Genomic DNA, 12,558 nt, shown 5'->3' with positions numbered 1-12,558 from the left:
CGCCGCCCTCCTTCGCCCCGCCTCTCCCGCGCCTGCGCCGCGCCTTGGCGCGCCTGCGCGGCAAGGGGGTGGAGCGAGACGGGCGCGCGGGGGGGGGCGGTGCCGGCGTCGCGCCTGCGCAACGGAGGCGCGCCCGCCCCCCTCGGCCCCCCCCCCCGCCGCGCCAGGGCCGAGAGCGGGAGGCGGCGGGGGGGGGGAGGGGCGGCGGCGCGGGGCCGCGCCTGCGCGCGGGGTGGGGTGGGGGGCCCCCCCCCCCCGGCGGCGGGGCGCGGTCTGCGCATGCGCGGGCGGCGCGGCGGCGGCGGGGCCCTGAGCGTCGGCGCCGCCTGTGTGTGGTGCGTGCGCGGTGCGTGTGCGGCGGCGGCGGGCGCGGGGCCGCGCCGCCCCCTCCCTCCCCCCTTGCGCGGCATGGCAGCGGGCGCGGGGCCCCCCGCAGCCGCCCCCGGGACCGGCTGGAGGAGGAGGAGGACGACGGGCAAGCCGCAGCGGCCCGTGGGCTAGGCCCCGCCGCCCGCCCGCCCCCGCCGCCGCCCCCTCGACGCGGAGCCGCCGCCGCTGAGGGGCCGCCTCCCCCCCCCCCTCCTCCCCTCCCCTCCCCCCCCCCCCCCCCCGCTTCGCTCCCTCTCGCCGGGGGGGGCTCTCGGGGCCGCTCCCGGGCTGGATGAATGTGGGAGAAGATGGAGACCAAGACGATCGTCTACGACCTGGACACCTCCGGGGGGCTCATGGAGGTGAGGCCCGGGCCGCGGCGGGGGGGGAGGCCCGACCGGGGAGGCCGCGGGGCTGCAAAATGGTGAGGGGACCCCCCCCCCCCCCGCGGAGCCCCGTGGCCATACAAGGAAGTGCGGAGGGACGGAGGCGGCTCGCCCAATCCCCGGGAGAGGCCCTCCCGGACACGGGGCCGGCGGGCGGGGCGGGCCCGGCCGAGGCCCTGTCCCGCCGTCCCCCCACCCGCCTCACCCCCGACGGGCCCGGGGCCGCTTTTCCCCCGTCGGGCAGCTGGGAGAAGGGCGCTTGGGGTCAGGGTCCGTCCCAGCCCCTCAGAGCCCTCTCTGTCTGTCTGTCTGTGCATGTGCAGCAAATCCAAGCCCTCCTGGCTCCCCCCAAGAGCGAAGATGGGGAAAAGAAGAGCAGGAGGCCCGAGAAGGAGCCCAGGCGAAGTGGCAGGGCCACTAACCACGATAGCTGCGATAGCTGCAAGGAAGGAGGGGATCTGCTGTGCTGCGATCACTGCCCCGCCGCTTTCCACCTCCAGTGCTGGTAAGGCTCGGCGCTATCTCCCTCCGGATCTGGCCGTCCCGGCCCAGGCAGCACCTTCCCTCCAGCGGCTCCCACTTCCCGTTAGGTCCCTGCCTTGCGCGGGGAGGGGGGGCATGCGGGACCGGGCGTAGCAGGCAGGAACAAAAAGGAGGTGCAAGCCCCACTCGGGTCCATCCCGCCGAGACTAATCCACAGCGGCCGAGGTGAAAAGCCCCCTCGCTGCTTTCCCTGGGGGTTGGGGGTTCACCACCCTTCTTTCTTTTTGTGCTGAGCAGTGGCCGAGAGGCCTAGAGGAGGAGCGAGGCCTCTGGCTGCGCGGCCTGGCTCCTTTGGTGCTGCCCCTACCCGGCCTTCCACCCCCCCGCCTCCTCCGCCCCGAGCGGATAACTTCCCCTCCTCACCCCTCTCTAAGGGTGCGTTGCCTTGGGGGGGAGGGCCTCCGGAGGGTCCTGGCCGGAGGGGGGGAAGCGACAGTGGCGTCTCCGCACCAGGCCTGACGTTCCCAGCGCTTCCGTGCTGCTGCAGCTGCTGGGAATAATGGAGGTTGCTGTCTCTGTGTCTCCCTGCCTCACTGTTTACAATATGGCGACCTTCCTTTAAATTATATTTTTATTCTCAGCGCCATTTTGGCTGCATATATGACTTCCAAACCCTCGCGGTGCCCCCCCAGTATCTCAAACGTGAAAATACCTTCCCTGTGGAAATCCAGGCCTCCAGACTTTAAAATTGACCGGGTTTATTCTTTTCCCTCCTTTTTTCCTTCCTCCTGACTCTTCGGACCTGCTTGTCTCATCTGTGGGAGTGACTGCCGTGAATTGGGGGCAGTCGGGTCCTCTTGCCGGGAGTTGCGTGGCTTTGTTGATGAAGGCAGATCTTTCTGCATGCAAATCTGGGTGCCGTGTGGGAGTCGAGGTGCGCGTGGAGGCGGTGGCAAAGCTCTAGTCGGTAGAGGCTGCAGCGGGGAAGGACTCTCGCTGCCTTCTCTCGCAGCTTCCTAAGCTCTCGGCACAAAGCGACCTGCCAAAGGCACCTGAACTTTCCGCCCCAAAGTTTTTTCCTTTCTGCACCGGGAGCCCAGATGCATCCGGGGCCGCCTTACCCCCATCTCCCCTTCAACAGTTGACACAGGCGGGCGGTTTGTGTTAAATTAGCGCAGCCAGAGTGGATAATGGAGTGGAGGAGGGAGCGGGGCAAGTCAAACAGCTGGAGCTCGGGCGTAGAGAGTATTCTTCCTTAGGGGAGATTTTTTAACCACATTCCTTTCTCTCTTTCATGCTTTAGAGCTTTGTTTGCCACCCTGTTACAGCTGTCTCCTCTTTGCTTTTTTTTTTCTTCTTTTGCTTGGTGGTTATACTGCGTTTATATGCTAATTGCAGGTCTCTGAACGCTTATTAAACTGATTGCTGATACCAGGAAAACTGACTTGTGCGGTCACAGTTCTGTAGGGAGTGTCCCGTTAGCAGCATATAGCCAGACAAACCCGACAGTGCTGTAGCATGCAGCCATGACATCATCCCTCCTACCCGGAGGAAGTGCTACTGGTGGTAGTGCAGATCCTCTTAATATTTACTAGAAGGACACTAATTATTTTTTTTTTTTTTTGTCCGGCCTTCTTGGTGAGCTTTAATTTAAGGGTTTTTTTTTTTTCTTCTAACGGGCCTAGTTGCTTAAAACTTGGTGTTTGCTTTCAGATGCTGCCGAACACATCCTGAGCCTTCTCTTAGTGAGGCTGGAGCGATGGCTAAAACTTCACATTTTGAGACGGAAGAGCTGTGACTAACGCTGTAGAGTTTCCTGGTTGACTCTGAATCCTAGTTAAACCTAACCGTTAGTGAGACCACTTTGTGCATGGCTGAATTTCATGGCTTAATTTGGCAAGTTTCTTGTAGCTGGCGAGTGGGAAACAGTCATGTACGTCAGATATCTGTAAAGCTTTGGCTGTACTTGAGTTAGCTGCGTTATAATTACCAAAAAAAAAAAATCTTTGGCTAGCTAGTCACCCTTCAGAACAGAAATGGAAGGGGCAATTCTGATCACACCTTCTCGCTTCATTTGTTGCCTTTCCTGGGGTGTATCTCGGGCGATCGTTTTGACAGTAGCCCAGACCCTGCCGGGGGAGGTGGCACGGTCTGGAGTGGCACAGCGGGCCAGCTGCGCGCTGCTGGACAGGCTTCGCCTAAAGGCCTCCGGCTTGGGCCCGGTTCTGCCTCCCTGCTCGTGGACCCCTGTCCGTCGCTTGGCCGAGGCCTTCAAGTGAACCAGGCTGTTTTGAAGGGATGCTCGGTTTTTGTTTTCGTGTTTTCTTCCCTGTACCTCCTACATCTTGCTTAAAGTAAGTTTCCGTTCTGGATATAAACTTAGGCATAAAGGCAGCACTTGCAACTTCCTTTCTGCCTCCTTTTTTATTTAAAGAATAGCAGCTGTAATGCAATGCTTGTTTTAAGTCATTTGAACGGCAGTTTAAATATACTGCTGGGGCATACTAGCTGAATTGTGTCGACAGCTTACCTGTTCTTTAAATATTTATGTAAGCTTTAGTACCAGGTTGCATTTATTATCAATATAGCAAAAAGAGGAAAACAAAAAGAGAAGAGCAGCTCTTAATTGGACTAGGATTTGTAACCAGTTGATTAAAGCTGTATAGGAGAGGCCATATTATAAGAGAAAATGAATGACAAGGGTGTGATCAGCCCAAGTCACGCAGTAGGCTGGAGACAAGCCCAGGAGTTAACCCAGCTCAGTGGCCCATAAACTAGTTTTGTTTCTTCCTGCGTAGAGAAGGCTCTTCTGTATCGTGGTGTTTAAACGTGTAGCGAGCAGGTTGGCTTCATTAGGTAAGTGTGTGGTTCTCAAACTTCAGCGGTTTGCCTTAACTTCAGTTTGGTACCTAAACCTGTTGTCTTCTGCAGAAAACAGAAGGCGCTGGGCCAAAACCCCCAAAACTTTCCCCGTCTGATAGTATTACACATCACTGATGGGAAATAACAAGTTTTGTTGATACACTGTGGAACGCCTGCTCTCCTGAATTAATGTGGGTGGAAGTGGCTTCCCAATTCATCCGTCAGGGTGTCAGCTCTTCTCACAACTCTGTTTCAGAATTGCTAGTTCAGCGTAAAACTCCTACAGGTGCTGTAAGAGTCCACGGGCCGGGAGGATTACCAGCCTGGCTGCAGATAAACTGGCTTGGTGGGAGGGATACAGGAAAGTGTAAAATCCCTTCCAGATACTTAGTTTCAACATACTTGGATTAATATCGTAGTCAGGTGACTGTCTTCAGGTTTGAATTTACAGAGAGGTTTTTTTCTGTCCTTAATAATTCTTGAAAACAGAACAGAGGATTTTTAGCTCTTAAGTCTGCTTTTCGTTATGCTGTTTGCCCATAATCTGCTGCTTTGGGTAACGGTGCAGCGTACATTTTCATTCTGATGTTCTGCCTTAACCCAGGCCCCTGGGAATGGTGCACGCTTCTTCTTTACATGATTGAAAACCAATTTTCCAGTACTACTTCTATTCTTCCCTGCTTATATCCTCCTTCCGGCTATGTGATTGTTAGAATTCCCTGTATTTTCTTGAGCTTGTGATAAACTTGATTCACGCTGAAGTCGGTTTGCAAAGTGACTGATGTTGCAAATTCATTACAGCTTCGCTGAAGGGTCAGAAAGATCCCTGGGAGAGGAAAAGTTTAGTTAACAAGCTGGGGGAGGGGAGTGACAACAGGAGGGAGAACTAACACAGAACAGTTTTGTGTTTGTTTGTTTGTTTTGTTTTTTTTTTTAAAGTCTCACTGCCCGAGTTTCTGGTTGGAGGAGCCCAAAATCGCTTACCTCGCTGAATGCTGCTGTTCTAGTCCCTCTTACAAATCGCATGCTGCTGGCTGTGAAGCACTGCTAGCATGGCAAAGTGACCTGAGTTGCCTAAAGCTGACTAGCTGCCCGTTACGGTAAACAGACAGTACCAGTTTTGTGGCACTGCCCAGCATAAAAGGCTTCCCTTAGCTGCTGGATCACCCCGCGGCTGTGCTGGGAGAGGTACGCTGCATCCGTACTGGGGCCTGCTAGCTCCATCAGACTTTTTGCAACGCTTGCCTCTTCATGTTTATGTTTGGAGCGTTTGGCGCCATTTCCCCTCTGATTTGGCAGTCTTGGCCGAAGTGCTGTTGTCGAAGAACTGGAGTAACGGAGCTGCAGAGAGAAGCAGACGAAGCTAAACTAGCTTAGGTTTTGCATATTTTCTGTGAGTCACATCAGTTAAGTGCTTTGCACAAAGAAAGGAAAAAAGTTGTGTTTGACTGGTGGGACGGCAATAACTTTTTCCCCACCTTATTCAGGTCTAAAATGTCCTGCCTTATCTTGGCATTTGGTCTAGCTTTGGGGTTTTTACATAAATATTCATTCTGTGTGAGGGGAGGGAAACATTAGCCTGTCTATTGTCTTAGCTAATCCTTCCCTTAATGGGCATCTTCGGCTGCCTCGGGGGTTTCAGGTGAAACTTTGAATGGTCTGAAGCATCTGCCGCTGCAAGGAGTAGCAGGGAGTCCGGAAAGGTGCTGGAGAGGCTAACTTCAGGCCTAACAGTGAAGTACAGAGGAGGAGGGTTTCAGTACATTGAATTACATCTGGTGGTGTGACTCTTACACACTGGCACTTCTGACAGCTTCAAAAAAGCTTGTAGGTTAACTGCAGGAAGTTTTTTTTATTTTGAGGCTTTCTGGTTTCTTTTACATTAAATGACTGGCAAAAGCCTACTTTAATGTTCATGTAACTGCATTTTGAAGATCAGATAGTAAGCTGTTTTGTTCCAAACATTAATTTAAATCAATCTATCTTAACTGATAGTTTGTTAAAACTATATACATTTTTTTAGAAGCAGCAACTTTTATGTATCTCTGGTTCTGGTATTTTGGTAGTGTTGGGGCCGGCGTAGTCTCGATCCTAAACCAGAAGGAAGTAATTGCACTGGCTTGGTTTCTCGGTGCGGAGGGTCACTGCGCATGTGTCTGCGGATGTGGTAACATGATCAGTCTTGGCAGTTCTGTTCAGCGAAGAGATCTTTCACTCTCCTTATTTTGTCCTAAATCTCTCGATGCAAAGCCAGATAAGGTCAGCCTAAATCTACGAACTTAAGCTGAGGGCACCAGAAAACCATTCACAGTAAGAATTTGATGAACTAATCTAATTTTGGGACTTGGAAACCATGATTCTCACCTGTGCATGCATGTATGTTGCTCGTGTTAAACTGAGCGTGAGCAGATTTTGCAGCGTGGGCAAGAGTTGGGCGTTCAGATCAAGCCGTGGATCGCTGCTTCTGTTCTCGACATCAGCGTAAAGTGGTAGGAGCAAGGCATTGGGATTCTGACGAAGTCAAGGAGGGGGATGTTTAACTGCTTAACTTAAGCTTTGTCTTCAGACGTGGCTACTGTATGGACTAGCATTATGTCAAACATCCGTAATGATCTGAAGCTGTTTAAAAGGGCACGGTACAGGACTGTTAAGAAGGAAAATTCTCCACTGTTTTGTCCCTTTGCTTGGGAAGGTGCCAGTTTTATGTTGACTGGAACTTGTGGAACTGAGAAGTCTTTTTTTTGTGCTGCTGCGGGGTCCATTTTTGAGTTGACTCCTCGAGTTCGGTAGGATGCAGCGGCTTGCATCGAGGTGGGGTTCACGGCTCCGCTCGTGCTGCTCCAGAGCTGGTCTTTCCTGGTATGTCAGACCTTCAGGCGTGACTCACGGGAGCCTTTCAAAAGTGGAAAGGTCTTCCCAGAGGAATTCCAGCTCCTCCGGGCATTTGCAAAGGAAATTCTTAATTGGATTAGATTCATAATACTAATCTGCTAATGACTGTTTGTTATGGAGATCTTAGCACTATCTTGTAAATATATTCACCTTCATTTAGCTTGCCTTGTGTCTTTTTATCACATACAAGCTCAGTGCTGTTAAGATTGTACAGCCGCCTGCGGATCTTGTAGTTGGGAATGGGAGGACTACTGTTTATTACACAAAATCATATAATGCTCTCATAATTCTCCCCTCTCTCTCCATTTCTCAATGTTGCTTTAGGTGGAGGTAAGTAAATGGGAAGCAGTAAAGATTAGCATGTCTAATATCCTGCTGTGCTTCTGTTACAGCGGGTGTGAAGGACATCTTGGATGGGGAGTGCCCCCATACTGTTGTTGGCGACAGAACTGCGTATTTATAGTAAAAGTCAGGACTAAACATGCATTTTCCCCCCTGAAACTGACCTTTTTGACTTGGGTTGTAGGTGCTGTTGTGATGGTATGAAGAACACCTGCACGGAGGGCAGGGCTCCTGGCTGTCTCCCTGTGTAGGACAGACTGAGTCAATTCAATATTTCAGTTGTAGCATCGATACTGAAACAGTTTTTCTACATAGTAAAGGCACCAACATCAATTCTTCTGTTTATTGACCCACACAAGTGGATGTTAAACAGGTTTTGTTGCTAGACTGACTCACTGGCAGGTGTGAGTTCTTGAGTTTTTCCTGTGCTCTGGAGCCCTTGTTAATCCTCGAGTCAATAGCAGGTAGCAGCAATCTGCTGTGAAGAAAGGGAGCAGTTACTTCCAGAGTAGGAAGGAGGTGTATCTTCCTGAAAGCAAGTGTTACAAAGTCTGAATATTTAGGGAGTGCTGCCTGTTGCAATATAAATCCCATGTGAGAAGGATGTACCTGGGGTTTTTTTTTAACCAGTCAGGAAGTAAGCTTGGACTTGTGGAAATGCTAATGTATCTGAGAATATAATATGGCTTTGTTATAGGGGTATGAAGTACTGGATTTGAAAGAAGTGAGTGTAAGCAAAATGCATCTTGCCACGTCAGGTTACTGGCTAAACTTGTGATTTTGTGACACAGTTGGATTGTCAGAGCTGGCTTTTTCTTCTTACGGTAGTCGATTTACGCTGCCTCCGACTCCACCGCTCGCTAGATGTCTGCCCAGCTTCCTCGAAGGAATGCTGCAGTATCCAGTAACTTTGTAAGCTGAGTAAAAATAGTGTTGTACCTTCTCTTTAATAAAGGGGGTTGACAGATATCAGTTGTAAGGCAATTACGAACCTTTTTAGGGTATGGAGTAAATGGTCCCTATAGCCAAAAATGAAGAAGAAAAAATTCTATAGATCATTCTTCCAGTTGGTGTTTCAGATCTTGAGTACAAAAGGCAAAGACCGTCTCAGCCAGCTGGGGGAAATTTAGCGCCTGAACCCAACTCTTAACCTATTTCTGCTGACGTCTGCTCTGCACGAGTCGAAGTAAACTAGATGGAGTTGGAGATTACCGACTTTGAACCCTGCAGAAAGCAGTGGCCTGAGGATGCAGCTTAGCAGGCTGAAAACCCCATGCTGAATTTCTGGCAAGCGCTAGTGATTGGTGTGAAACACCTGCCTGTACAGCCTCTGACTTTGGGCAAGACATCATGTGAACTTCCCGGTGAACTCCATCTAGAATAGCAACAGGGAGCAGCATGTGAAGGTGATCCGGAAAAGGCAGGAAAGGATGTATACCCTGCTTTAAGGCGTTGGGGGTTTTTTGGTGGATATTTCTATTGCTGCCCTTTTCCCTCTCCTCCCCAGTGTTCTTGGGAAAGCCTAGTCCACATGTAGATGTCAGAATTATACTTCACTTGAATCTGTCTTCACGCAGGCACATACTTTTGCTTTTATGGGTCTGTCCTTCATCCTCTTCTGATGTGCTGCTTTCCTTTTTTCCACCTTACTGCGTCTGTCCTTTCACCCCCATCTCCTTTGAACATATTCAGTATGGCTAGGGCTGAATGTGTTCCCTTCTCAGAAACCTCTCAGACCTGTGTTTTGATTATTTTTTTTTTTCCCCACCAGAGATGTCTCTTCATTTATTGTTCTTAAAGACAAAATTGGATGAAGTGATTCTCACCAGAGCTGTGTTGTTCCTCAGCCCTCTTTCTTTTCCCTGATGCTGCCCTATGTGTCATCCTGCTTTGAGAAGATGACTTCTAATCTGTTAAGAAGATGGTGCTGTAAAGATCTGAACACTTAATAATGAATCTGGACATTGAATTCAGGCTATTGTTACTATTGTCTGCAGTACAGGCATGAGTGATGCATGGGAAAGAAGCAGGAGTCAGGATGTGCACAATGCCTGAATTTCTGGGTCTGACCCAAATTTTCCAAAGTCAACAAGTCTTCCTATTGCCTTCCATGATTTCTGCTTATAAAAAGCTGGATGGTTCTCTAGCAGATATGTCCCAAATATCAGAGTTCATAACCAACCAAACTAATCTAAAAAAAAAAAAAAAAATTCAAAACCCCTCAGTGCCGTACAGGTGGTATTGTACACTTTTTTATGCATATTTATTTATATAGATGTATACTTGGGGTTTTTTATATATATGTGGAAATTTAATATCTCATAAAGTAATACTTTAATTTTTTTGTCAGCTGTTAACGAGGGTGATAACTAATGAGTTGTCTAGGGAATGGTCTCTGTGGGCCAGGTTCTTTCTATAAATAGAAGTAACTAATTACATCAGGTGATCACATGTTTACATGCAGCTTATCCAGTTTATGGGACTCTCCTGCTTGTCAGGGCTGAGACAAAACAGTTCTACTTCATCACGTTGGAGGGAACTTTTCTGCTTCCCTGTGAGTCTCAGGGCTGCCTGCGTACGAGCGCACGGGGAGGAGGCTGGACCCCTGGCGACAAGTGGGAAGGGAAGCGAGGTAAGGTAGATAACACGTGCTTCCATGAAGTTGTACTTTGCTCTCTCTTCCCAAGATGAGACTAGCAGGAGTGGTTTGAGGAAGGATACAAGTAAATAACTTCACTGGCTTCAAAATTGACAAAATACTCAAATTCACAATACACTAGTGCTTTGGCTTGTGAAACAGTGCCTGGTTCTCAGGAGCACGGTAGTACTGCTGCCAGAGACTTGAACCGCTGGTCAGCACAACGTTCTGCCCTTGCAGTGTAGAACGCTGGCTGTTTTAGAAGGTAGAAAGAAGCACACAGTGAATGAAGTTGTGGAATATAGCATACCTGGCGATATTACTTTTAAACTCCTAAAGAGTTCGAGTCTTCCTCTGCTCTTGTACTGGCAGGTGGACAGCTTATGCTAGTGTACCGTTATTTTTCCTTGCGTGCATCTTGTTTCTCGCTGTCTGGCCATATAATGGTGTTTTAATCCTGCTTCTGTTCTCTGTCTGTTGCTGAACCCTTATTTCCAACTCTGGCCATGCTGTTGGAAAGATGCATGCTAAGCAGATGCAGCGTTCCAGGTGATGGGATAATTGGTGACCTGTGAAATGGCCATTACTGTTCCCTTCTTTGCGTAGTGGCAGCCGAAATAATCGTGTACTGACCTGTCCAGTGATGTCCAGGTCTCCTTGCTGGATGTTGCTAATTTAGAACTTTTTATATGCATGCCCAAGACTTTCACTTCAATGTAAACAAAGTTATGCTGACTGCTGTCAAGCTTTTTTTTACTAGTTCCCTCAGGAGGAGTTGCACCACAGGTAAAAGTATAGTGGCTGATGCTCTGTAGTTAATGTGAATTGCACTCCGGGGTTCGAGTAGGTATAACATATAAAATACGTGAGCCTAATTGAGGCCAAAAAGTTAGTCTGTGAGTTTTAATGTGATCAGGTTGTGCCTGGCTTACCTGAAGTTTGGTGGTGTCTGCTTTGATGCTTGAGAAATCTTTGGCTTCATCAACGTTTCTTTTACTCCTGAGCGTCACAGCTTTATCCATATTAAGGAGCAGATGGAGTTTGAAGAACTTGTAGACCTTCACTGAGTAGTTTGTGCTGAGGAATAATCCTGACACTGCTGGAAAAGAGTAGACAGTATTCCTACTAACCGTCTTTCAGGTAATGGAGCCTGACTTCTGTCTTCAGGAAAGAGTAAACTCTTCTTTGATCCAAGAGTTGCAATAGGAAGGTAAGAGAGTTGCAAGGGGGAGGAACTTGAAACAGGCTGCAGCTGTTAGCTTGTTTCGTGTGTTTTTTATTATGTATAAGGTAGAGGCTCCCAGTGCTGGGTTCCAGGTGTCCTCCTCCTGCAGGGTTTTGGAGCAGCTGTGAACAGAAGTGTGTAACTTGGGCACAGTAAAACTGTTTCAAAGAACTGAATTTGTAAATGATGCAACTTTCTCTGTTTCTCAATGGGGCGCTTGTAATGCACTGACAGTGAGGTTGGTTTCCTGGTTTGTTTTAGTTACGGCTGCCATTGAGGCCCTGCTGTAGGAAGCCAGGGAGCCTTGTTCTTTATGAAGCTGGTAAAACAGCTGTAGCTCTATCCATCATTGGGATAAATAGGAGCCCAATAGAAGAGCCGAAAGCCTTCTTCCTTTTTCTAACTGGCAAACATAACCAGCATCCTTCATTATATGCCTGTCATTGAGTCTTGGTAAGTTAATTAGAAGATATCTGAGAAGGAAAAATGTTCCTGCCTACATTTTTCATAGGGTTACTGTTTTCCCCTGCACAGAAAAAAAATACCCAAGTCCGATTGTTGAAAACAACTGACATCAAAGAAAGCTTTGCCAGACGCTGGTTTGTTTTCCTGCCACCATTATCCCAGCCCGATAGCTGGCTGTAGCCTGGTGGGTCCAGAGCGAGCTGTCAGCAGTGTCAATGTGCCGTTGGCGCAAGATGGCCACCAGGAATGCCGTGTGTAAATAGCTTCAGGTTTGCTTATAACGGGTTCCTTTGAGAGCTGTGGCCCAGTTTGTATTGAAGAAGGTGCCGTTCCTTTGAGCGTTTGTTTACTTATTTATTGAGGTCAGCAAAGTGAAGAGTAATTATGGGATTTAGACTAACAACAGGCATCTGCTGTATGAGAGCTCCAGAGTGTGAAATTGAAAAGCTAAGTGGCTTCATGCTATTGTTTGCTTGATAAAAACTCCTAATATATGGATGACTCTTGAAGATTTTTGATTCCTTCGTAGCCATTTAAATTTTATTTAAGGCAGGCTTTGCATAATGTTCTGACCATGGGAGCTAGTCCAGAAGTTTACAAGAGCAGGTCTTGACAACACAAATCTGGTATGAATTTCAGGAGACGCGACTTAACTTTTTTTAGAGAAAGCCATGAGACTAGTGTTATGGCAAGTGACTTCGTATTGGTGTAGTGGCTTTTGAATAGGTAGTGATAAACATCTCCTTTAATTTTCAGAGGCTTTGTATGATTTGGTCTTCCAGGTGTTTGTATAGATATTAACCTTGAAAGTCAGATTCACTTTTTCAGAGCTGTCTTTGTCTTAAATTCAGAAACACATTCTGCTGAGCAGATTTGATTCGGGTCACACCAAACCT

The 12,558-nt window shown here is 48.8% G+C and overlaps 1 protein-coding gene across 1 annotated transcript in view; it reads left to right on the top strand.

The window, feature by feature from the left end:
• Window positions 1-634: 634 nt before the first annotated feature.
• PHF12 (PHD finger protein 12) overlaps window positions 635-12,558 on the top strand; it is a 32,756-nt gene continuing 20,832 nt past the window's right edge. The window contains exons 1-2 of the mRNA XM_076354387.1: window positions 635-731; window positions 1,079-1,260. Coding sequence (XP_076210502.1) covers window positions 666-731; window positions 1,079-1,260 — 248 coding nt within the window. The 5' untranslated portion in view covers window positions 635-665. The remainder of the gene's footprint in view (window positions 732-1,078; window positions 1,261-12,558) is intronic.

Source organism: Aptenodytes patagonicus, chromosome 17, assembly GCF_965638725.1.
Source record: "Aptenodytes patagonicus chromosome 17, bAptPat1.pri.cur, whole genome shotgun sequence".
NCBI classification, from domain to species: domain Eukaryota; kingdom Metazoa; phylum Chordata; class Aves; order Sphenisciformes; family Spheniscidae; genus Aptenodytes; species Aptenodytes patagonicus.
The sequence above is the reverse complement of the archived record's forward strand: the minus strand, read 5'-3'. Positions and strand labels throughout refer to the sequence as shown.